This window comes from Cyprinus carpio, chromosome B12, assembly GCF_018340385.1.
Source record: "Cyprinus carpio isolate SPL01 chromosome B12, ASM1834038v1, whole genome shotgun sequence".
NCBI classification, from domain to species: Eukaryota; Metazoa; Chordata; class Actinopteri; order Cypriniformes; family Cyprinidae; genus Cyprinus; species Cyprinus carpio.
This window is the reverse complement of record NC_056608.1, coordinates 304,768-327,039: the sequence shown is the minus strand read 5'-3', so window position 1 is coordinate 327,039 and position 22,272 is coordinate 304,768. Positions and strand designations below refer to the sequence as shown.

Genomic DNA, 22,272 nt, shown 5'->3' with positions numbered 1-22,272 from the left:
ACGAATCACATAAAATGCAAAATCTACTGATCATTTCAAAATTTTCTTTACCATACAATGTGAACAACAAATCAACATTAAAAGCAGAATCTACTTTGTAAACGTTATCATGTTTATCACGATACACAACGATAATACACACACTGGAAAAAAAGCACATAAATTAATACTAAAATTACTTTCCACCAACAGAAGAACCCTCTCTAACACACATCAGCCGTCTGTCCAATCATTAGAGACCCAAAATTGCTCTTATCATTATGAAAGAATTGCAATTCTTGATTTTACAATCATCTTTAATTTGTCATATGATACTGAATTCTCATCTTACGTCATCATCTTCATGAAATTATGTGTATCACTTGCACGTTATCCATGACAAAAGCATCAAATGAGTAACAAAATTGCTTATAGATACATTTCAAAGAACGTTTATGAGAATTAAGACAAAAACATAAAAACACTGCGTTCTTCAGATGACTGAACCGACTGGGAACTTTTCTAGAATTTGAGTGCATTAGTCTTTACAAGAGAAAGATCAGGGCGTCTGTGGCTACTGCAATACTACATAAAGTGATAAAATCTACAACTAACGAACAAAAAGATGCGGTTCAATGCATTCATCTGCAACCAGGCTTAAATAGTATACAATTCACATTACAATTAACCTCTTGTAAAGTAACAATGTAATTATTCTCAATTACCTTGAGAAGAAAACAGGATTTTAGAGTCGATCGTTTTATTTTAACCCATTTAGAGTGTAAGTATAGACTAAATATTATGATGCGACTCTTCATTCCTCCCACGGCGTAATATGTTGTGTATATCAGTCACGCATCTTGTGTGATAGTACGGTGACTGAAGTAAAACTTTTACAGAGCACTGATTATATTAGATTTTTTTTTTAGAGCCAACAAATACGTGAAATGAGAAGCACACATATACACCATAAAATAGCTGTTTTGTTATACTTGTCTAAATACTATGTAGCTACATACTTTTCATCCGGTATCCTGCGTTCATACAGCAAGAAAAAAGAATTCTAACACTAGCAAATAGTTGCAAATACATAGTGTGAATGATGTACATGTTTCCACCCGCCTCTGCTCTTAGTTACAGAGGCGCTTCCTACATTAGATTAGGTTTTGTTAGTGGACAAAGAGATTCGCTCTCGCTACCTAGCCAAGGACATCCAAAGCTTAAAAAATCCAATGGAAGACAATTTAAAAAATGTTGTCCTTTCAAAAAAAATAAGGTTTCCCTCTCGTCACTCCACAGAATGTGTTTTCTGCAATCACAGTTTTTCAGTCATCCCTCAGTTTGTTCAAAGAAAGCTCTCTCATGTTTGAATCAAAGAGTATTTCGAGTTTTTTTTTTTTTTTGGTCTCTCCTCCATATGTCTGTCACGGTCATATGTGTTACGAATGCCACTCGAGTCCCTTGACGTCCTTAAGAAAGAAACAATCTGGTAAAGTAGTGTCTATGCTCAGATCTTCTCGTCAGTCATTTCCAGAAACTGAGCGTAAACATCCCTTGAACACTCCCCTTTTTGGTTGAACAGAAACTTGTAGTAGCTGCCATCAGCACAAATAGCTGGAGGAGGGGTTGCAGGAAAAGTTAGTCACTAAACAGCTGAACAGTTTTGCAAGTCATATCAGTAAATGATTGATTATTTACAGCACATGCATGCATTTTTAAAAATATGAGCTCATGTTTAAAATGTGCATTTTAGTACGCTTCACTCTACCTATAACAGCGTTGGGTTCTGTTCCAAAGGCACAGACGCAGGGCGAACCGGACGGGACCTGGAACTTGGAGAAACTCCATTTGGAGCTGAAATACTTGGGGAGAAAACTGGCCGATGCCAAGCTGTGGTAAAAGAGGGTTTGAGGACTGTAAACAACGTTGGCAATAAAACACGCAGCATAAAAATATGCCAGATAATAAAAAGTTGATGATTTCCACTAAAACCTTTAGTGTGCTCTAACACAAACCTGGACTGCTTGTTCCTTTTGGGATCCTCTGCAGCAAATATGTGGACTGTGCCATGGTCACTCGATACACAGATAAGAGAGGCATCCTGGTTGAAATTGATGCTGAAATACAAATACACTCTGTTATAAATACACACATATTCCCCTTTACAATAATACAATAGGCGTGCAGTGGATTACCAGTATATATTGGCAGTTTGCGATCCTCTTCTCAGCTCCTGAATAAGCTGACCTGCTGAGGTGTCGAATATTCTGATCAGGGTCCCCTAGAGAGAAGACATTTTCTCCATTAGCCAATCGCTGGCATGCAGTGCTGGAACAATCCATGTGAATCTAGTGACATGATCAAATCGATTTGCTCTGCATGTCACACACAAAGAACAAATGAAGACCGAAATGATGCCAAAATCAACAGTGGCACTGAACTGACTTTTTCAGATGCCGTGGCTATCCGTGTGCCCTGAAGGTTGAGAGCGATGCAGCACAGAGCTCCTTCGTGCGCAGGGATATCCACGGGCGGCTTCTCTGTATTGGCCAGATCTACGATCTGAACGTGTCCGGAGTGAGTGGCTGGAAACGCTAGCAATGAATTGTTGCTGTTTGGGCACAAGACACACAAACCTGCAAAGACAATCGGAGTTTGATAATAATGCTTGTGGTTTAGTATAAGACCACGGATGAATTGCTACAACACAACTTACCTTTAGGGTTATAGCATGTTTCAAAGACATGCAGCTGATGAGGATTGTGAGTAAATGTGAAAACTTTAATCATGGAATCCAGCAAAAAAACAATATGTAAACACTCACACACACACACACACACACACACACACACACACACAAAAAACAGACTTTTATAAGAAACTTAAATCTAATCTTTATTGTTTTCCTAATAAAATCACAAACTAAGGACCAGAGTTATCAGAAGGTACCAACTCTGATGGAGGGGTGCTTTCGTACGGTCCGTGTGTATTTGTGTGCACTCTGGAGAGCTTTAAAGGTTTCTAATTTTAATGTTTTTGAAGCATTGCCCAATCGTAGACATGTCTGATGCAACGGCTGATCAGAGGGGTTTAGGTTAGTCAGACTCTCACTGAGTGCTGCATATACACCAGTCCTCTCATTTTAACCAACAAAGAGCAGATCTGATGTAAATAAGATTCATCATCTTCTTTGATTGTAATATGAGAGTGCAGAACTCAGCATGAAGTGACTGATATCTTCGGTGATTATAAAGGCAGCTTGCTTTTTGTCAGTAATGCATTCACAACTTGAATAAAAGTCATGAAACTGATGTGATAACATCTGCTTGATTAGCTTTAATAAGCGTCTAGTTAGATCCTAAAATAACTCTTTGTCCTATTAATCGTAAAGTGTTTTTCTTATTTGTTTTATTACCAACTTGCTACTTTTTAAAAGCGATGTTTACTCATTTGAAAAATATTTGAAATCTACATAATATTTTTTTTATGTATTTTTACTTATTCTATCATATAAATATGTTCAAAGAGTTTTTGTTACGGCATTGAAATTGGTGCAGTACAATGAATTTTACTAGTATATTACTGGTATTGTACTGATTACAATATTTGTCAGTCAATGTCAAAGACTGTAAGAGTCATTTCTGCATTTGTAAAGACAAAATGCAACTTTAAAGACAAAATGCTTTTCAATATCAATGCATAAAAATAATTTGCCTATAATGATCCTTAAAATATCCTTAATCAGTTGTCAGACATGTTCAGAGTCGAAGAAATTTTATACCAAAGAATTTAAATGAAGAATACAACTACAAGAACATATGAGATCAATACCTGTCACGGCGAAGCTTAACAGCTTTGACCTCCGTGGAAAACTCAATCTCTATCACAGTCTTTTTCTTCAGGTCATCCCAAATCATCACTACACAAAGACAGGAAAGATTTACTTGCAGAAATAATTTATGTGTCAACCAGATGCAAAATCCAGTAGAACACGCATTAAAAAGGCCATAAAGCCATCAAACAACTGTCATCTGAAAGAAAAACATACCTTTATTGGGAGGGTACTTTGGTTTTTTCCCACCTCCTACAAGTGCAAGATAATTGCATCGAAAAAGCATCTCCACGTGACCAACTCCTCCCTCAAGAAACTCTGAGAGCAAAGAGAATTAATGAAAGTCAACAGCACAATAAACAGGGATACTGTCGCTGACAAAGATCCCATAAACTGTGAATGGTGAATGAATAACTGTTAATATCCGTTAACCCCTGCTGAAAATGTCTTATTCAAACATCAGTCAGGGTGTGTTTATTGAATATCTGCAGAATTTAACATGTCATAAAAAACAGAAGACTCACCTTGTTTTTCCTTTTCTTTGAGAGGATCTGTGTTATACACCCTGAATCCATTTTCCATTCCACACGCAAAACATCCTGGTGGGAAAAAAAAAAAGACATTTTAAGGGAAATACTGGGATTTCCTGCTGCTCTACAGTTTCTCCCTTAAGAGGACCATTCTAGAGATGGACTACACAGACTAAACATCCACAGGAAGGTGTCAGTATCAGAACCACAATCCTGTTTGTGCTTATGACAACAATCTATGAGCATCTGCTTGGAAAGCAACTAGTAATTTGCTCCCAAGGATGTACAGCAAATGTATTCAGGCATATACAGCTCTGGAAAAATAAAAAATAAAATAAGAGACCACTAGACATTACTAGACCACTATACATCTATGGCAGACATTGCATTCCAGTGTCTGTTGAATGAGAAGCAAAGAAGAGCCAGTCCAAGGTTTGCAAAAGACCATAAGGACTGGACCGTGGAGGACTGGAGTCATCTAATTTTCAGATCTGCCCAACACCTGGTCGTCTAATGGTTAGACTGAGACCTGGAGAGGCCTACAAGCCATCCACTGTGAAATTTGTTAGAGGATCGGAGATGATCTGGGGGTGCTTCAGCAAGGCTGGAATCGGGTACAGTCTTTTTTGTGAAGGGAACATGAGTGCAAAGATGTCCTGGAAGAAAACTTGTTGTTGTTCCCCAACTCAGAGGACTTTTTTGTTTGTTTGTTTGTTTGTTATTTCTCCAGCAGGTTAATGCTCCAGGCCACACAACCAGGTCAATGGAGGTGTGGATGGAGGACCATTTTCGAGACCTGAACCTAAAATTGAAAAACTCTGGAATGTGATCAAGAGGATGATGGATGGTCAAGCCAACATACAGCTGAGCTCCTTGAATTCTTGTGTCAGGAGTGGCATAAAGTCAACCAACAGTAATGTGACAGACTGGTGGAGAGCAAGCCAAGATGCATGAAAGCTGCACATGTGATTATTGAACTCTTCCCAAGTTAAAACATTAGCATCATGTTGTTTAAAAACGAACATCACCTTGTTTTCTTTGCATTACGAGGTGGGAAAACACTATCATTTTTGTTATTTTAACCAGTTGTCAATTCCTGCAAATAATAAATGCTCCAAATGACAATGTTTATCTGAAATTTGGGAGAAATTTTGCCAGTACTTAATAGAATAAGACAACAACAACAACATCAAAATGTTCATTTTACAGAGAAACAGATAATTTTGCAGTGGCCCCTTCAAATATTCCAATTCAAAAATTCTCTTTTATTATTTCCAGAGCTGTATTGAGAGAGAGAGAGCTTCAGGATACTGCGTGTCAGCACTCTGCTGATGACAAACGAGCATCACCCTTATTCACTTACTGATGGGTCTTCATCACATACATTGTAATACAGTGTTAATCAACTTAATTGAAATCCAAATGCCCAAAATCATCCCCTGAAACTCACACTATACAGCAGTCGTAGAGCTAGCGCTGGTATTAGCCTGGCTACATCAGCTGACAATGTTTATTTGATAATATGTTGAAATGTGGTCCCTTTTAAGAACATTGCGGTTTCTGTGCATATATACAGCTGTCGGTCAATTAAAATACAAACAATAAATTACAACAAAACGCTGACAGCAGCGCAGAAGGGAAGACACTCGTGACTTAATCTTTATGGCTAAGCAGCTGTTCAAGTTCGTTAGCTTGCTAGGCAAAACAGTAATCTTGTTTATGAAGTGTGATATATCTTACAACTAGACGTTTGGACTTGCAACATCTAAATAAAAAAACTGATGCGTTTTTGATGTCTAACGTGAATAAGTTCACTGGCCTCTGTGTTTCTTAAAGGTAACGGTAAAAGAGTGATGCTAGCTTGCGTTAGCTAAAAGTAAACATCTTACCGTGATCCTGGTTAAATCCAGCATAAAGTAATCCATTACCGTGGGGATTTGATGGTAATAAATTCATAGTGCTTGGCGTTATTTGGCTAATCTAAATGAAAAGACTGTACGCCTAACTAAAGGACGGCATTCCTCTAAGAAGGCTAGCGCTGGCAGGCTAATGCTAGGAACATGGGTTTAATATCATGACTGTCTCTCTATCCAGGAAATAAAGTTGGCAGGGCGCCTGTTGTTCCTCCTTTCTCCGGGTTAAGCGCAGGCTGTAATACAGTAATCTCACTGCAGGAATCCCAGTGTTCACGCGTTATGTGGTCTGCTTATTTCTATAAATCAGATATTGCAAAAACATAGAACGTATAACGTTAATGCGGTTTACACATGACATTTACCAACCGCTAACTTATAGATGTATTTAAGTACGCATTTTCTGTGCAGCAATAAAAGCGCGGTTTTGCTAAAGGTTTATTAAAACAGGAGCGTAAAAGGTATTGTAGGCGATATTAAAAATTAAACGTGAAATTGCAGATTTGACGCGTCTCACATGAATCACCGGTTAAGTGTGGAACTCTTTCGTTGATGCGTAGTCGCTGCCCCAGTGGCCTAATGGATAAGGCACTGGCCTCCTAAGCCAGGGATTGTGGGTTCGAGTCCCATCTGGGGTGACTGCTTTTCTCTTTTTGCTTTTGAATGTTAGGATATAATTCATAGCTTTCAGTCACATGACCGGCTCTAAGACTTGGAGGGCAAAACATCCATAGAGCTGTAGCACAAGCCTGTCAATTTTCCATCTGTTTAACAGCCGCAAATATTTAGATCACCTCTCAAAAGAATAAAACAAATGTATGTGAACAAAATGCAAGTTTTGGCCATTTGCAATCTGTATTAAGCACCAGCGGCTATAATTTAATCATTAAACAGTGCGACAAAACGTTGTAAAAACACTTAAAGTGCCTCAATATATTTAAAACAGTCATATTAAAATATCAAATTCAGTAATCTCTATATTAATGATGCACAATTTACATACTGTAGGCACGCAGATGATGCTGGAATATGAACGCAGTCCGCTTAATGGTTCGGTGTTTTCCTTATAATGGTTTTCTATGGGAAACCATTTACCGTGAAACTTTGCACATTGCTTTCTGGCTTTATCTGCTTGCCTGTATAAAATATACATCATCAATAAGGTGTATACTGAATTTCGGCTTTTAATATCTGCGTTTTACTACATTACTACTTAAAGGGGTCATATGATGCGATTTCAAGTTTTTCTTTCTCTTTGGAGTGTTACAAGCTCTTGGTGCATAAAGAAGATCTGCAAAGTTGCAAAGACTAAAGTCTCAAATCCAAAGAGATATTCTTTATAAAAGTTAAGGGTCAACCGCACCAAACTAAAACGGCTCGTTCTAACACGCCCCTACATCTCTACATGACTATGTGGGGAGATTTGCATAACGCTGCCTAAATGGTCACGTGAAGAAAGAAGGCATACCTATTCTCTCTGTTGCCACAGCTGCCATGTTGTGGAGTCACTGTGTGTTTGATTGAAGTGAAACTTTGTTTGGCCTTCCGAAAGAGGACACAACTAGAAATCAGTGGTTAAGTTGTATTTCAACATGGTTCCAGAACAGTTCAACCCAAATATTCAGACGTGTGCTGCACATTTTATGGAGGATGAGGACTGTTTCCTGAACCAGTAGCCTGCAATGTGTCTGTGGCACAAAGGTGGTTCCAGTTCAAACTTTGCAAGGACAGTCTGGCGCTTCTGACTCACAGCATGTAAGTACGTTTCTTATATTTAAATAATTTGCCAATGATGATTCAAACACGAGTTTTGAGCAGTAGAGTAGCGCTTGTTGTTCGTTGTTTCTCTGATCACAAATGCATACACGGTTTTATGTTTACACCGCACGATACGCAATGCAATGCGTAAAAAAACAGTACAAGTCATTATAATCTGTAATTATGTCCTCACTGGATGCAACAAATGCCTCGTTTGTAACGGGTTTTATTTGTTTCGTCTCATCTGATGTCTGGATCGCAAACAAATCTTTATATTTAACTGGATCTTCAGTTCACTAAATCGAACTAAATCATTTGAAACGGTTCGCATCTCCAGTACGCACTAATCCACAAATAACTTAAGTTATTTGTTTAACTGTGTAATAACTTAAGTTATTTGTTTTATAAACGTGCCTTACACTCCCTCAGATGCTAAATAAACCAATATCCCGAGTTATTCAGTTACTCCTAACAGTACATTGACTGAACTGCTAAAAGAAAGTGATGATGGGATGTGCACGAGCAGAGCAGCTGGACTGAGTCTTGTGCTGCTGGCCTGGGAGACGGCATCACGGTAAAGTAAGGGGCGTAACATTTCCGTCACACACTTGAGGCATTCGGCCAATCACAACGCACTGGATAGCTACAAAAAAAAAAATCACCTCACTTATCATACTTATGAACAAACTTAAAACATCGACGCGTTTCAGAAGGCGGGGCATAGAGGAGAAACAATAATGTACATTATATGGAAAATAATCTGTTTTTTGAACCTTAAACTGCATAAACATATTTCATTACACCAAATACACAAAATAATGTTCTTTTTTGCAGCATCATATGACCCCTTTAAAGTAAGAACCAACCACACCCCTCCTAAAACGGCTCGTTCTAACACGCCCCCACATGTCTACATCACATGGTGGAAAGATTTGTGGGAAGATTTGCATAACGCTGCCCAAATGTTCACGCAAAGAAAGAATGCGTAACTTTGATTCTCGCTGTTGCCGCCGCTGCCATGTCGTGGAGTTTTGTTGTGAAAGCAAAAATACTTTGTTTGGCCTTCCAAAAGAGGACACAACTAGAAATCAGTGGTTAAGTTGTATTTGCAACACTGTTCCAGAACAGTCCAACCCAAATATTAAGTGTGATCCTGGGAGAGAAGACTACAATGCTACTATTCTGAATCACAGTCTGTAAGTACGTTTACACATGTAAATGACTTGCCACTGATGATTCAAACGTGAATTTTGAGCAGTGTAGAGCGGTTCTCAATTCCAGTCCTCACGCCCCCCTGCTTTGCACATTTTGTATGTTTCTCTTATCGCTTCATATGTTTGACCTATTCGAACGTAAGTGCCCTGTGAAGTGGACTTCACAGGATATTCCGCCATGATTCCAGTTCAAAGCGAATGTATATGTTCCATTCAAAGTGCATTGAAGTGTGCGAGACATGAATTTAAATCGTATTTATTTACCGAGGTATATGATGTCACACTTATCCATGTGTGAAGACGTTGCGCAGCACAAAGCTGTGAATGAATGGCCCGAAGTGGAGTAAACTTCAACACATGTCCCCTGCTAGGGGAGTATGGAGCAATGAACACTGTGTAGGAACCATGTAAATCGGAACACAGTTGATGCACAGAGCTCACTTCTAATGAGCTGATTATCTGAATCAGGGGGTGTTTCATAAAAGACACTAAAAAAGTTGGTTTTAAAGTCCAAAACCTGACTTGAAATAACCCAACAAATCAATCGGGACTAAAGTGGTTTCATAAACGACAATTTATGTTCATGCAATCTTACTTATTCGAGCCAGGCTCAATGAGTCAGGATAATTTTATGTGCATGCTTATTCTAAAAGGGATAATCCACCCCAAAATGAAAATGTTGTCATTGATCACTAGTATTCACTAGTACTAGTATCTGAAGTTCGAGTACTTATTAATTAGCTACTAGAGCTTATTCTTTACCTACTAGTGCTTATTCTTTAGGTACTAGTGTGTTTTGTAAAGTTACTAGTACTTATTCATTAGATCGTACTAGTTCTTATTTATTACATACTAGCAGGGACGCCGCTATGGTGTGTGGGCTCCCCTGGATACTAGTACTTATTCCAATATTGACTACAATTTAAAGGGATACTCCACCCCAAAATGAAAATTTTATCATTAATCACTTACCCCCATGTCATTCCAAACCCATTAAAGCTCCTTCCGTCTTTGGAACACAATTTAAGATATTTTGGATGAAAACCGGGAGGCCTGTGACTGTCCCATAGACTGCCAAATAAATAACAGTGTCAAGGTCCAGAAAAGGTATGAAAGTCGTCGTCAGAATACTCCATCTGCCATCAGACGTGCAATCTGGGTTATATGTAGCAACGGGAACACTTTTTGTAAGCGAAGAAAAAAAAAATTGTCATCAGTCTCCTCTGTGTCTCTCCATATCACCGTATGCTGCGTATGCTCTTCTGTATCATCCGCGCCACAAGAATGCGCTGTTTCTACGTGTATTTAGCTTTGATTTGAAAGAAAACAGCTCATACTTGTGTGTTACTCTTTACAGTTAAAATGTAGTCTGATTTCTATTATTTATTTTCATTTTTAATTCAGTGGTTTTAACATTTAATTTAGTGTTTTAAATGCTTTAAAGAGCTATTTTAGATGGTACTGTTTTAATGTTCTACTAATAACCATAAAAGGTACAGCTGTCATATAACCCAAGAGAAAGGCTGCATGGCTAGAAAATGCTGATCAACTGAATGGGCAAGTTGCAACTATGTTAAAATGTTTTCATCTTTAAAATAAAATATATAAAAAGGTCATTACATTTTGGCCGCAATGCATTAAATATAGTTAGTTGTAACCTATTTTTTTGTAGCTTGTTCCTATCGGTCAGTGTTAGAGGAGCTCAGCTTAGCCTGACGGACCAGGTTAGCTTCCCAGCATAAATTGCCATAGTGACTGAGCTTGAGCTATGGTAATTTTGCTTTGTGAAACCAAATCAAGTGAAAATAATACATGACTAACTGAAATAAGCCTGGATTGTTTGGTAAACTTGTTTACTTTACTTCTGCATTCCTCAGTTCCTATTGAAGCTGGTGTTCAGGGGCCCCTAGGCTGCTCTTTGTGTGAGCCCTGAACTGAGCCAATACAGTAATCTGTACACACACATTAAAGAGCCACAAGACGGTATTTATCGTTTGAATTTCTTTACAAATGACAAAATTTGAAAGTCCCGAGACCTTGCTTGATTCATATCAGAAGTAACTGCTCTGTCTTGTCTGTCAGCACGTTGCAGTTTCCCCTTTGCTGTATTTTTTCGTATTTTTCAGTGCGTGAAAACATTGTTTGTCGGGGATAGCAACAGTAACTAAGGAACTATTTTCAGCTCCAGAGACAGGTGGTTCCATGGTGTAATGGTTAGCACTCTGGACTCTGAATCCAGCGATCCGAGTTCAAATCTCGGTGGAACCTTCCCTTATTGTTTACTCGTGTTGCATAAAGAAAATAATTTACAATGCAATAACTTTGTGTCTTCATAAGCACTTTACACACACTTTTTGATGTTCATATTAAGAAAGCGCGCATCTGAAACCAAAGCGGATCTCACCCGGATGTTTTCGTTGCGCGAGCATGTTCCACATTTTAAACATGGCGGCGACCGTGGTTACAAGTTTATGTTTATTACAGCTGCATAAGATGTCATGCTCGAGGAATATATGCCGTAATTTAGTAACTGTAGGCTTATTCGGTAGTGACAAAACGCGACCGAAACGCTTAACATGCAATAGTTATTCCCACATGAAACAGGCATCGCATTTTACACAGGTGATCATGTTTTGATTTTCTCCATAATACAAAAACATAATTTGTGTATTTGTTCCATGATACGCGCCTTGATGTGTAACATAGCACTGCTTAAACATAATGTCATTTTTCTCTCTCTCAGAACGATCGGCTCTCGCGCATCCCGGTCGGTAAGAAGTTCAGGATTCAGATTCAGCATATCTGTAATAAACCGACTCAAATCCGCAGCTCATGAACTTTCATCTCTTCTAGATAAACTGAAGATAACATACAGTCGGAGCAGTGGACCCGGCGGTCAACATGTCAATAAAGGTAAAATGCGTTATTGAACAATCTTGTCTTCGGCGTTGAAGGTTTTCTGCAGCAGCTGCTATATGGAAAGCCGTTTTAACATTTAAAGTATGGGTTGTTCTTGGACGATTAAAATGAGCATATCTTTAATGTGACTCGGGACGAACGATCGTCTCAGGGAGTGATTTGTTCAGTCGAGCATGCGCAACATCATGGCTTCTGTACTGAAATTATTTCACCTGTTTCGAGTTCACGTTTGTTCATCACGTGACAGTAACTAATGCAGACTGAGCCGGAAAGAGACGTAATAATAATAACCAACTCTTTATTACCTTTGTTACTACATTTGATGATATGGAAAAGAACCATCATGACAGAAATTCACACATTTATATACTGTAAGAAATAAAAAGCTACAATTTGAGACCAGAAGCGCATCATGTAACTGTAAGAGTAAATAATAATGATAATAATAATAATAACTATTCACCCATTTGTGCACTACTATTTAAAGGGATACTCCACCCCAAAAATGAAAATTTTGTCATTAATCACTTACCCCCATGTCGTTCCAAACCCAAAAGCTCCTTTCGTCTTCGGAACACAATTTAAGATATTTTGGATGAAAACCGGGAGGCTTGTGACTGTCCCATAGACAAGTAAATATCAGTCTCAAGGTCCATAAAAGGTATGAAAGTTGTCGTCAGAATACTCCATTTGCCATCAGATGTGCAATCTGGGTTATACGCATACGCAGCATACAGTGATATGGAGAGACACAGAGGAGACTGTTGTCAAAGGAATTATTGAATAAAGTTGTTATTTTTGTTTTCTTCGCTTACAAAAAGTGTTCCCGTCGCTTCATATAACCCAGATTGCACGTCTGATGGCAGATGGAGTATTCTGACGACGACTTTCATATCTTTTCTGGACCTTGACACTGATATTTATTTGGCAGTCTATGGGACAGTCATAGGTCTCCCGGTTTTCATCCAAAATATCTTAAATTGTGTTCCGAAGACACTTTTACGGGTTTGGAATGACATGGGGGTAAGTGATTAATGACAAAATTTTCATTTTGGGGTGGAGTATCCCTTTAACATTGTTAGGCTAGTTACTCAAAGAATGTGATATATTACTCATTACAAGTTACTAGTTAGTAATATTGTTACTTTACTAATTACTTTCCAGCAACAGTAATTAGTTACACTAGTTACATTATTTTTTCTTCACGCCCCACAGAAGTTGTAGATGTGTATCTTCCACATAAAATTCTTCTAGAATGTTACTAATGACATATTTCTGCCTCATCATTTGCCTCAAATCCACATTAGATCGCAGTCAGAAGTATTTACTTCCATATTCCAGGCTTGCCTGCTGCACAGGGGACATCACATTAATGTGCAAGTTGTGAAAATTATGAAAATAAATCTAGAAATTACTTGATAAAGGATTTTAAATCAGCAGCATTGAGGCATCAAAAGTAACTTAGTAACTAAGCTGTGTTATGGATGGTAACTAATATTATTACAGTAACTAAGTTATTAGTAGCTAGATAACACTGTTATTTAATTATACTTTTCTTGTTAAGAAAAAAATAGAACTAGTACTTATTTTTTAGTTAGCCTGCTAGTTAACTTTTTAAACCAAAGACCAGGTCACCACCTGCTGGAGTAACAATGAAACCTGCACACATTGTATGAAATATGTTAATATAATGAATGTTATACATGCTAAAATGATTGTGTGTAAGATTAGGATTTTGAAATGTAACGAAAAAGTGGTTCAGGATATTGTGGGAATGGGTTTGTCAAATAACAATGTACCTGCTCTTCAGGTCAAACATTTAACAATTCTAAATATTATTGAACACATCCATTAATCCTATACAATGCAAGCATTAAGCATCAAAAGAAGGCATTTTAAATAAAGTCAGTATTTCGTTTTGTCACTTTATATTTTGTGATATTCATTTGCAGTCAGTACAAAAGCAGAGGTCCGTTTCCATGTGCAAACAGCAGAATGGATACCAGAAGAAGTGAGGCAAGAGATTCTCTTAAAAGTAAGTTTAACCTCTTCAGTAAGTCTTATAATAGCAAACACGTGTGTAACATGTACTGCTCAAGGCATGAATACTTGTGTCAACAGAATAAAACACGTGTCAACAAAGCCGGAGAGTTAATTGTGACCTCAGATATTAGCAGAAGCCAACAGAGAAATCTAGAAGACTGTCTTCAGAAGATCTCAGAAATGATTACTGAAGCCAGTCAGCAGAAACCAGAGCCTTCTGAGGAGGATATCACCCTGAGAGCTCATAGGTTAGAATTCATGAAGCAAAACATATATTTAAAAAGCAATTAATGAAAAAGTATTGCAAATGCAACACAAGTTTAACAAAAATCTGTTTTGTGTGTGTGTGCAGATTAGAGAAAAGAAATATGGAAAGACTCAAACAGAAGAAATTACATGCGGCAACAAAGCAAGCAAGACGAGTTGACTTTGACTGAACCCAATTTATGAGTGTTTGTTCTGTATTCAAACTTTGATATAAACATTGCAAAATGACACTGTGAAGGTGGTGAGTTCTTTTGCTGAATGTAGTGTATTGCATCTACTTTAGTACGTTTCAGATTACATTAATCAATATATGAATTAAATCATTAATTATTCAGTATTAATTAATTAAATACTATTGTAGTGCATTTAATTAGAATTAAGATATTTGTATGACACTAGAATTTACTCATCCATTTAACTTGCCATACATAACGACAAAAACTAATCAAAATTTAAAATATATCTAGATTATTATTTGTCACATAATAAATGAACATGATACATTGTCAGAAAAAGATTAGTAGTTTTGGGGTGGGTATAACAAAAAAAGAAGAAAAAAAAAAAATCAACTAGCAGAGGATGGTTTCGATCCATCGACCTCTGGGTTATGGGCCCAGCACGCTTCCGCTGCGCCACTCTGCTACTGATGTGACATAGTAGTTCAGATCTACTAATAGCAATACTACCAAGCGGACTCAACAGATTGACGTTCATGTGTCGCTGTATCGCTAAACTAAAATTCGCCGCTTTCAAATTTAATTCATAATAGAAAATAAAATGATAAAATAAAACCACGAAGGGACTCGAACCCCAAAAAAAAGCGACCACGAAGGGACTCGAACCCTCAATCTTCTGATCCGAAGTCAGACGCCTTATCCATTAGGCCACGCGGTCGATACAAATATGTCACTACCACTACATATTTTCTAGTTTGGTATCTACGGTGACGTCACTTTTTTTTAACGTTCTAATTAGTTCTAGTAACTCAGCTAAAACCTTGTTTGCTATTTGACCATCCATACGAAACCGCACTAGCCACGATAACAAGATGATTTGTTTGAGTTGGTAAAACGATAATGCCTCGCGGCAGATGAACCAACGAGCATTAAACACAGAACTAGTCAGTTTTCATGTAACGTTACCACTGGATGCCATTAATAGTTAAACAGTTATCTAACAGTTAAACTTACATTTATCGGTGATCGATTCTGCATAAAGAATTCTTGCTCTGTAAAGTAACGCGTCCACTCGTCTGTTACACGTCGCTAGAACCACAACCAGTTTGACGAATGAATCACTCTTTCTATCTAATCTGTCAAACAGGTTTCTAAGATGACAACTGTTCACGATTCAGAGTGATTCATTCAGACGGTTCACTAACCCTGGATAATTTGCAGCTGTTTCTCCCACCGCAATAGTAAGGATATTATACATGTTCAGCTTGGGAACGACTCACTGCAAGTAAAGCTGATTTATATCCAAAACAGTATTAAAAACTGAGTATCAGAATAAGAGCTGGGGCCTGTGAACGGCTAAAGACGCATATTGCTGAATAAGAGCAGTGTGTGTGGTGTGTGTTATGCCAGTGTTCACTTGAGGGCAACAATAATTAAAACAAATGCAATCTTATTTTTACTTTTAAAACTACACATCTTCAAAAAGAAGAGTTTTATTATTATTATTCATAACTGTAATAAGTTTTGTACGGACTAAAACAATACTGTTATTCACTGTCAAAATAGCCAAATAAAACCCTTTGCGAAACAGTGAAACATGAAAACTTACAAGGAAGGAATCATTTTTATAGGCTCTGTATATATTGTTAATATTAAAGAGTCCATGTTTTCTAGTATCGTTCAAGCTTTTTCAACTAGAAACAGGTTTCCAAATCAATTACTTGTACCATGAACAACAGGACACACTTTATATACTTTAAATTAAATGCAATTTTGTTACAAAAGCAATATTAGTGCTTATCAGCCAGTCTCTGGAGTAGAGCGATAATGGTGTCCTGCTTGGATGAGATCAGCTCCAGTGCCGTCGCCATCCTCCCCATCGCATCAGCCATGGTCCGTGCAGATTTTTCCTTGCGTCGCTCACGCGCATCTACCTTGCGTTGGTGTTGCTCGTCTAAACGGATGCGCTCTTCTTGAGCGGTGAGGAAACTGCGAAGAAGAGCGGTGCGTTCCTCAGCTTGCCCCTGCTGCTGAGCTACACGAGAGGCCATGGAGTTGAGCCGGAGATGGTGTAGCCTCCGCTTCAGCGGCTGACGGTTCACCAGCGGCACTGGCTTTGGTGAAAGGGAGGGCAGAGGTGTGTCTGTGCTACAAGAGGGGCTGGGGTTTAATTTTGGGGTAACTTTGCACAGCACTGGGGACGTCACAAGTGTAGGGATCTGGGAAGAGGATGTGATGATTCCAGTGGGAAGGAGGCACGAGGCGGTCATTGCAGCCACCGGCATGCTGTTAGACGCATGATCCTCTGATCTTACACCTGCTTTGGCTGTGGTTGCAAATCCAACAAGAGTGGCTGAAGCAGGGCCTCTCTGAGCAAATTTAGTCTTTCCTAGTATATTATCCATCATCTGTATTGAAAATAAAAACAGAACAAGGAAGATTAATCATAAAATCGCCACTGTAATTCCACCATCCTACTATTTTTCGTCATTGATATTCCTGATATCAGCATTTATATGCATTTAACTTTTATTTTGTATTTAAGGTTGTTCAAGCATTTATTTCAGTATTTTTATAAAGGGCGATACCCATGCGTTAAAGGGATCGTTCACCCAAAAATGAAAATAACTCCATGATTTACTCACCCTCATGCCATCCCAGCTGTATATGACTTTCTTTTTCAGATAAATATGAGTTATATTAAAAAATATCCTGGAGGAAGCTAGAGATGACATTTTATAAGGTTGTAAGCATGGATATTTTTCTTACAAAAATGCATCAATTCGCTTCTGAAAGCCTTTATCAACCCCCCAGAGCTGTGTGGAGCATTTTTTATTATGATTTTATGTGTTTATATTGGACTTCAACATTTTAAAGCCCATTCGCAGCCATTATAAAGCTTGGAAGAGCCGGGCCATTTTTAATACAACTCCAATTGTATTGGTCTGATAGAAGAAAACCGTATACATCTAGGATGGCTTGAGGGGGAGTGAATCGTGGACTAATTTTCATTTTTAGGTGAGCTTTTCCTTTAATATTATGACTTCTTCAAACTTTCCTGATATGGGAATGCTTGGAGCAGCAAACAATATGATAAAAACATGCTGGAAGTTTTTAAGGAATGAATTTAATGTGAAAGAAATAAACATGCATCATTACACAAGCTCTTACTTCGAAGTACTCCCATGAGGTCTTTGTTTGGCCTCCACACAACGAGCTGCGATCTTTAACTCTCTTGTATGTAACAATGAGGTTATTCCATTTGCGGCGAATCTTCTCTACGGGTAAGGAGTGACCGTGGCTTTCCAGTTCTTTCTGAACGCTCTGGAAGAGAAGCGAGCGCTCGCGTGAGCTGTAAACATCCCAGCACCTCTGCATCGCTTCGATGAGGTGCACGATGGCACCATGGGTGAACTCAGAAGATGTGGAAACAGCTTCAATCCCTCGACCACCTGCCAATTTTGTGGACATTGTTTAGTGGCTGCAACAGATTATCAAATCAACTCAAAACATTTCATTTTTTACATAAACATCAAACAATCAGCATGTTATTTTGAAAATCAGCCAGAGTTGGGAAGGTTACTTTGGAAATGTAATAGGTAATAGATTACAAGTTACCCTATTTAATATGTAATAAGTAGAGTAACTGTTTAAGTTACTTCATTAAAGTAGTGTAACTGATTACTTTTGATTACTTTTCTAAATTTCTAACAAATGTTTTCAGCTGTTAATCATTTTGAAACATTTAAAGCAGGCAGGGTTCATCTTTTTTTTTTAGTAGTACTCAACACTGATTACTGTCAGACTTTCAAAATCCTTCAGCACCCAAAAAAACATAATTATTACAAATCACAATAAAAATATAAAACACCAACTCAAAATAATAAGATATCAAAATCAAATCAAATACGGATTTAAAATCATAACAAGAAATAGCTTAATAGCTATGATACTGTTCTTGAAATCAAATCTTTGCATAGCTATGACAGTAAACACGTGCTAACAATGCTTTAGAGAGAGAAAAAAAAAACGGAATCTTAAACAAATAAAGCATATACATAAACCGAAATAGGAAATAAAATATAGAATAAACAAGTGACATTGGTGTCTTATATTTTAGAGCAGTCAATGCAATTTGGGAAAGCAGCCAATCAAATCTGTATGTGTGTGATAATATCCAGATGTAACCCCTTTCGTAATCGTTAACATTTTCATAAGTGACTAATTTAATTACACTTTTTTTTTTTCTCAGCAACTGTAACAAATTCAATTACGTAATTCTGTTACATTGTTACTCCCAAGACTGATGTTAGAGCCGGACAATTCTTCATGGTTTAGTCTTTTACAAGTTAGGAAAAGGTTCCATGCTCACCATGTGGGACTTTGTTGTTAAAAATGGGTGAAGATGATAAAGCACTGTTAACGCTGATGGGATCTGTGGAGCACAAATACAATGCAGAACATGAAATCCCTCTTGAAACGATGCTGCTGCGGCTCTAAAGGTTTTTTAATGAAGCCGGCTTGTGCAGAAATACTATCTCAGAGATTATTGGTAGGTGTGTCTTGAAAGGTTTATGTTAAGCTCAACAATTAATGTCTCTGCGAAGAAATCAATTAGTTCTAGGCAGCAGAGACTTGTGATTGGTGACCAAACAGTAGCCAACTTTACTGAAAGAAGGAAAAATGCAGTCAATAGCTGAAAACGATCAGACTCATTAAAGCATGCGTTAATCACACTCACAGAGTAAAACAGGAGTCGGGGCCTCGATCTGCTCGCGCTGCTGTGATGATGCTCGTGCAGTCGAGTCGCCGGTAGACGTAAGGTCAGAACACAACGGCATGCAACCAGCAGCAGATGGCTCGTTCTTCAGAGGTGTGCCCATCATCGCGCTGCATCAAAGCGCGCGTGAGATGCGAGCTGAGAAACACTGACACTAGCAGACGCGCTACACCTTGTGAAGTAACCCGGTTTATAAAGTTTCACAACTTTCCTAAGCAGAGATCGCGAAAATCCCGCTCGGATTTGAGTGCTAATTTCAGAATACTGTCACGGAATTTGTAGAGAAAACTGATTGGCCAGTGCAATCCGCACGACGTTTTCTAAAGATTTAAGATCAAGTGTAATGGCTGCGCTCCTCTCGCAATGTAACTGCGCAACTCTGCTGCGTTTGTGTGTCACGCCATTGGCTGCTGGTCGCCTGCGTCACACGCAGATCTGCAGACGCACATCGCAGACGACGATACTAATAAAATCACCGTAGGCCTGCCGGAGAAACGCAGCTGTTTGATACTGTTTAGTCAGCCATGCAGCTACATTTTAAAACATTCCCGGTGAAGTCCCATTAGTTTGCGGAGCTCGCAGAGAGTCATGTCAGGTTATTTCCTTAACAGTTGTTAAGAATCAGAATTTTAATATTGATCAATTTAACCCAGTATTCTCAATATGGTATCACACTTTTGAGCCCCACTGTATATCTCTTATGCATTTTGTAGAAATTTATAAAATATTTTTTAAGTTTATTATGCGCACGTAGAGAACCAAAATTACCACCAGATGGCGCTGTGGACAAATGAATCAGAATTTGTAATTGTGTTTTTCTCTGATGAAAGCTAATGCACAAACCATATTAATTACACAGCGAAATGATACTTAACTACTTTACTAACCGCTTATAGTGTTTTCTCCCATAATACGCAACTAGCACAAAATATGCCATAAAAAAGTGTGTTTTGTTTGCATAAGCCTGTTTCTACTATTTATGGATGTACCAGGTTTCAAATTCAGTTGCCAGCTGGGGTGAGATTTTGATGATGTGCTGAATAATTAACACGTCCCCAAGTTTTAATGATTCGACAATTATTATTATTATTATTATTATTCATTTTGTCTTCATAATGGAGATTACACAAATACTTAATCCTATATGTTGTACTAGATGCACTGTTTGGAAACTGTCCCTGTGAAACTGTAAATACACAACTGTACGTTCATTTAGATCAACACTGTACATTGTAAAGGTTAAAAATCAAATGACTGGCAGTTATGGCTTTACAATCAACTTCAATAAACTACCACATGCTCAAAATTGTAAAACAGCAGTTTTATTTTGGAAACATACTGTATAAAACAGATGAAAATAATCACAAACTTTAGCTTGCGGTGTTTGTGCATGGATGTTTCATTAAAAACCTATAGAAGAACAATCCAAATACAATAATATTTAAAGGTTTTTGTAAAACAATATGCATATTTTGCACTGCACTTGCAAGAGAAACCCTTCTACTTTTAAGACTGAAACCACCTGATCTTTTATTTTGGTGGAAAACTATAGTTTCTGTAAAAAACATGTTTTACTAATGTGTCTCATTACAAGAGATTTGTACATTTGTGCAGTGAAAATGTGTTGGACAGTTCAGGAATGGAACCTGGGGGGGGGGGGGGTAATTTCTAACGAGGAGAACCCCCCAGGATTGGGTTTTTTTTTTTTTAACGCGGGGAACGCGGAATGTGATTTCTACAGAGGGGGATCCTAAAATGTTAGAACCAACAGCCTCGTGCATATAATGTGGTTGTGCTTCGGGTGATCCTTGAAAGTGTCCCAGCTCTAGGTCCTTTCTGACACCGTCCCCTCCACTCTCTCCCACTTGTGCTCTTTCTGTACTGTCCTGTATAAGAGGGAGCCTGACACTTTGAGAACCACTGCTTTAAACAATCTTAATTCATTTAAATTGTACCGACATTTGCAATTATACACAGGTGCATCTCAATAAATTAGAATGTCGTGGAAAGGTTCATTTATTTCAGTAATTCAACTCAAATTGTGAAACTCGTGTATTAAATAAATTCAGTGCACACAGACTGAAATAGTTTAATTCTTTGGTTCTTTTAATTGTGATGATTTTGGCTCACATTCAACAAAAACCCACCAATTCACCTCATCTCAACAAATTAGAATACTTCATAAGACGAATAAAAAAATCACATTTTTAGTGAATTGTTGGCCTTCTGGAAAGTTCATTTACTGTACATGTACTCAATACTTGGTAGGGGCTCCTTTTGCTTTAATTACTGCGTCAATTCGGCGTGGCATGGAGGAGATCAGTTTGTGGCACTGCTGAGGTGGTATGGAAGCCCAGGTTTCTTTGACAGTGGCCTTCAGCTCATCTGCATTTTTTGGTCTCTTGTTTCTCATTTTCCTCTTGACAATAGCCCATAGATTCTCTCTGGGGTTCAGGTCTGGTGAGTTTGCTGGCCAGTCAAGCACACCAACACCATGGTCATTTAACTAACTTTTGGCAGTGTGAGCAGGTGCCAAATCCTGCTGGAAAATGAAATCAGCATCTTCAAAAAGCTGGTCAGCAGAAGGAAGCATGAAGTGCTCCAAAATTTCTTGGTAAACACTGTAATAATATAAAAACTCCATAATAACGGGAAGAAAGGAGGCGGGAACTGGAGAACACACACCAAATCATCACAGACTGTGGAAACTTAACACTGGACTTCAAGCAACTTGTGCTATGAGCTTCTCCACCCTTCCTCCAGACTCTAGGACCTTGGTTTCCAAATAAAATAAAAACTTGCTCTCATCTGAAAAGAGGACTTTGGACCACTGGGCAACAGTCCAGTTCTTCTTCTTCTTA

At 38.2% G+C, this 22,272-nt stretch overlaps 3 protein-coding genes and 4 non-coding genes across 8 annotated transcripts; 3 read left to right on the top strand and 4 right to left on the bottom strand.

The window, feature by feature from the left end:
- Positions 1 to 278: 278 nt before the first annotated feature.
- Positions 279 to 6,756, bottom strand: wdr45b (WD repeat domain 45B). Its single transcript, XM_042734883.1, has 10 exons — positions 6,231 to 6,756; positions 4,336 to 4,410; positions 4,028 to 4,129; positions 3,810 to 3,898; positions 2,696 to 2,789; positions 2,425 to 2,615; positions 2,175 to 2,260; positions 1,995 to 2,096; positions 1,748 to 1,869; positions 279 to 1,593 (listed from the first exon to the last, which is right to left on the bottom strand). Exons 1-10 carry the CDS (start codon positions 6,295 to 6,297, stop codon positions 1,487 to 1,489), a joined length of 1,035 nt encoding a protein of 344 aa, XP_042590817.1. The 5' UTR covers positions 6,298 to 6,756; the 3' UTR covers positions 279 to 1,486.
- Positions 6,757 to 6,819: 63 nt separating this feature from the next.
- On the top strand, positions 6,820 to 6,892 carry trnar-ccu. The gene has a single exon. It is a non-coding gene; the product is annotated as a tRNA-Arg (tRNA).
- A 4,530-nt stretch (positions 6,893 to 11,422) lies between these two features.
- Positions 11,423 to 11,494, top strand: trnaq-cug. The gene has a single exon. It is a non-coding gene; the product is annotated as a tRNA-Gln (tRNA).
- A 115-nt stretch (positions 11,495 to 11,609) lies between these two features.
- On the top strand, positions 11,610 to 14,683 carry mrpl58 (mitochondrial ribosomal protein L58). Its single transcript, XM_042734881.1, has 6 exons — positions 11,610 to 11,848; positions 11,970 to 11,997; positions 12,080 to 12,139; positions 14,098 to 14,180; positions 14,267 to 14,436; positions 14,541 to 14,683. The coding sequence occupies exons 1-6, from the start codon at positions 11,654 to 11,656 to the stop codon at positions 14,623 to 14,625; spliced, it is 621 nt and encodes a 206-aa protein (XP_042590815.1). The 5' UTR covers positions 11,610 to 11,653; the 3' UTR covers positions 14,626 to 14,683.
- Positions 14,684 to 15,025: 342 nt separating this feature from the next.
- trnam-cau lies at positions 15,026 to 15,097 on the bottom strand. Its single transcript has one exon. It is a non-coding gene; the product is annotated as a tRNA-Met (tRNA).
- Positions 15,098 to 15,276: 179 nt separating this feature from the next.
- trnar-ucg lies at positions 15,277 to 15,349 on the bottom strand. The gene has a single exon. It is a non-coding gene; the product is annotated as a tRNA-Arg (tRNA).
- An 887-nt stretch (positions 15,350 to 16,236) lies between these two features.
- On the bottom strand, positions 16,237 to 19,823 carry si:ch1073-357b18.4 (uncharacterized protein LOC797129 homolog). 2 transcript variants are annotated; one of them, XM_019089324.2, is made up of 4 exons: positions 19,373 to 19,823; positions 19,004 to 19,066; positions 17,803 to 18,083; positions 16,237 to 17,039 (listed from the first exon to the last, which is right to left on the bottom strand). In XM_019089324.2, exons 1-4 carry the CDS (start codon positions 19,515 to 19,517, stop codon positions 16,422 to 16,424), a joined length of 1,107 nt encoding a protein of 368 aa, XP_018944869.1. In that variant the 5' UTR covers positions 19,518 to 19,823; the 3' UTR covers positions 16,237 to 16,421. The 2 variants fall into 2 exon arrangements, with proteins under 2 accessions (XP_018944869.1, XP_018944870.1); XM_019089325.2 differs by having other exon boundaries at positions 17,803 to 18,112; positions 19,373 to 19,439.
- Between the last annotated feature and the right edge of the window lie 2,449 nt (positions 19,824 to 22,272).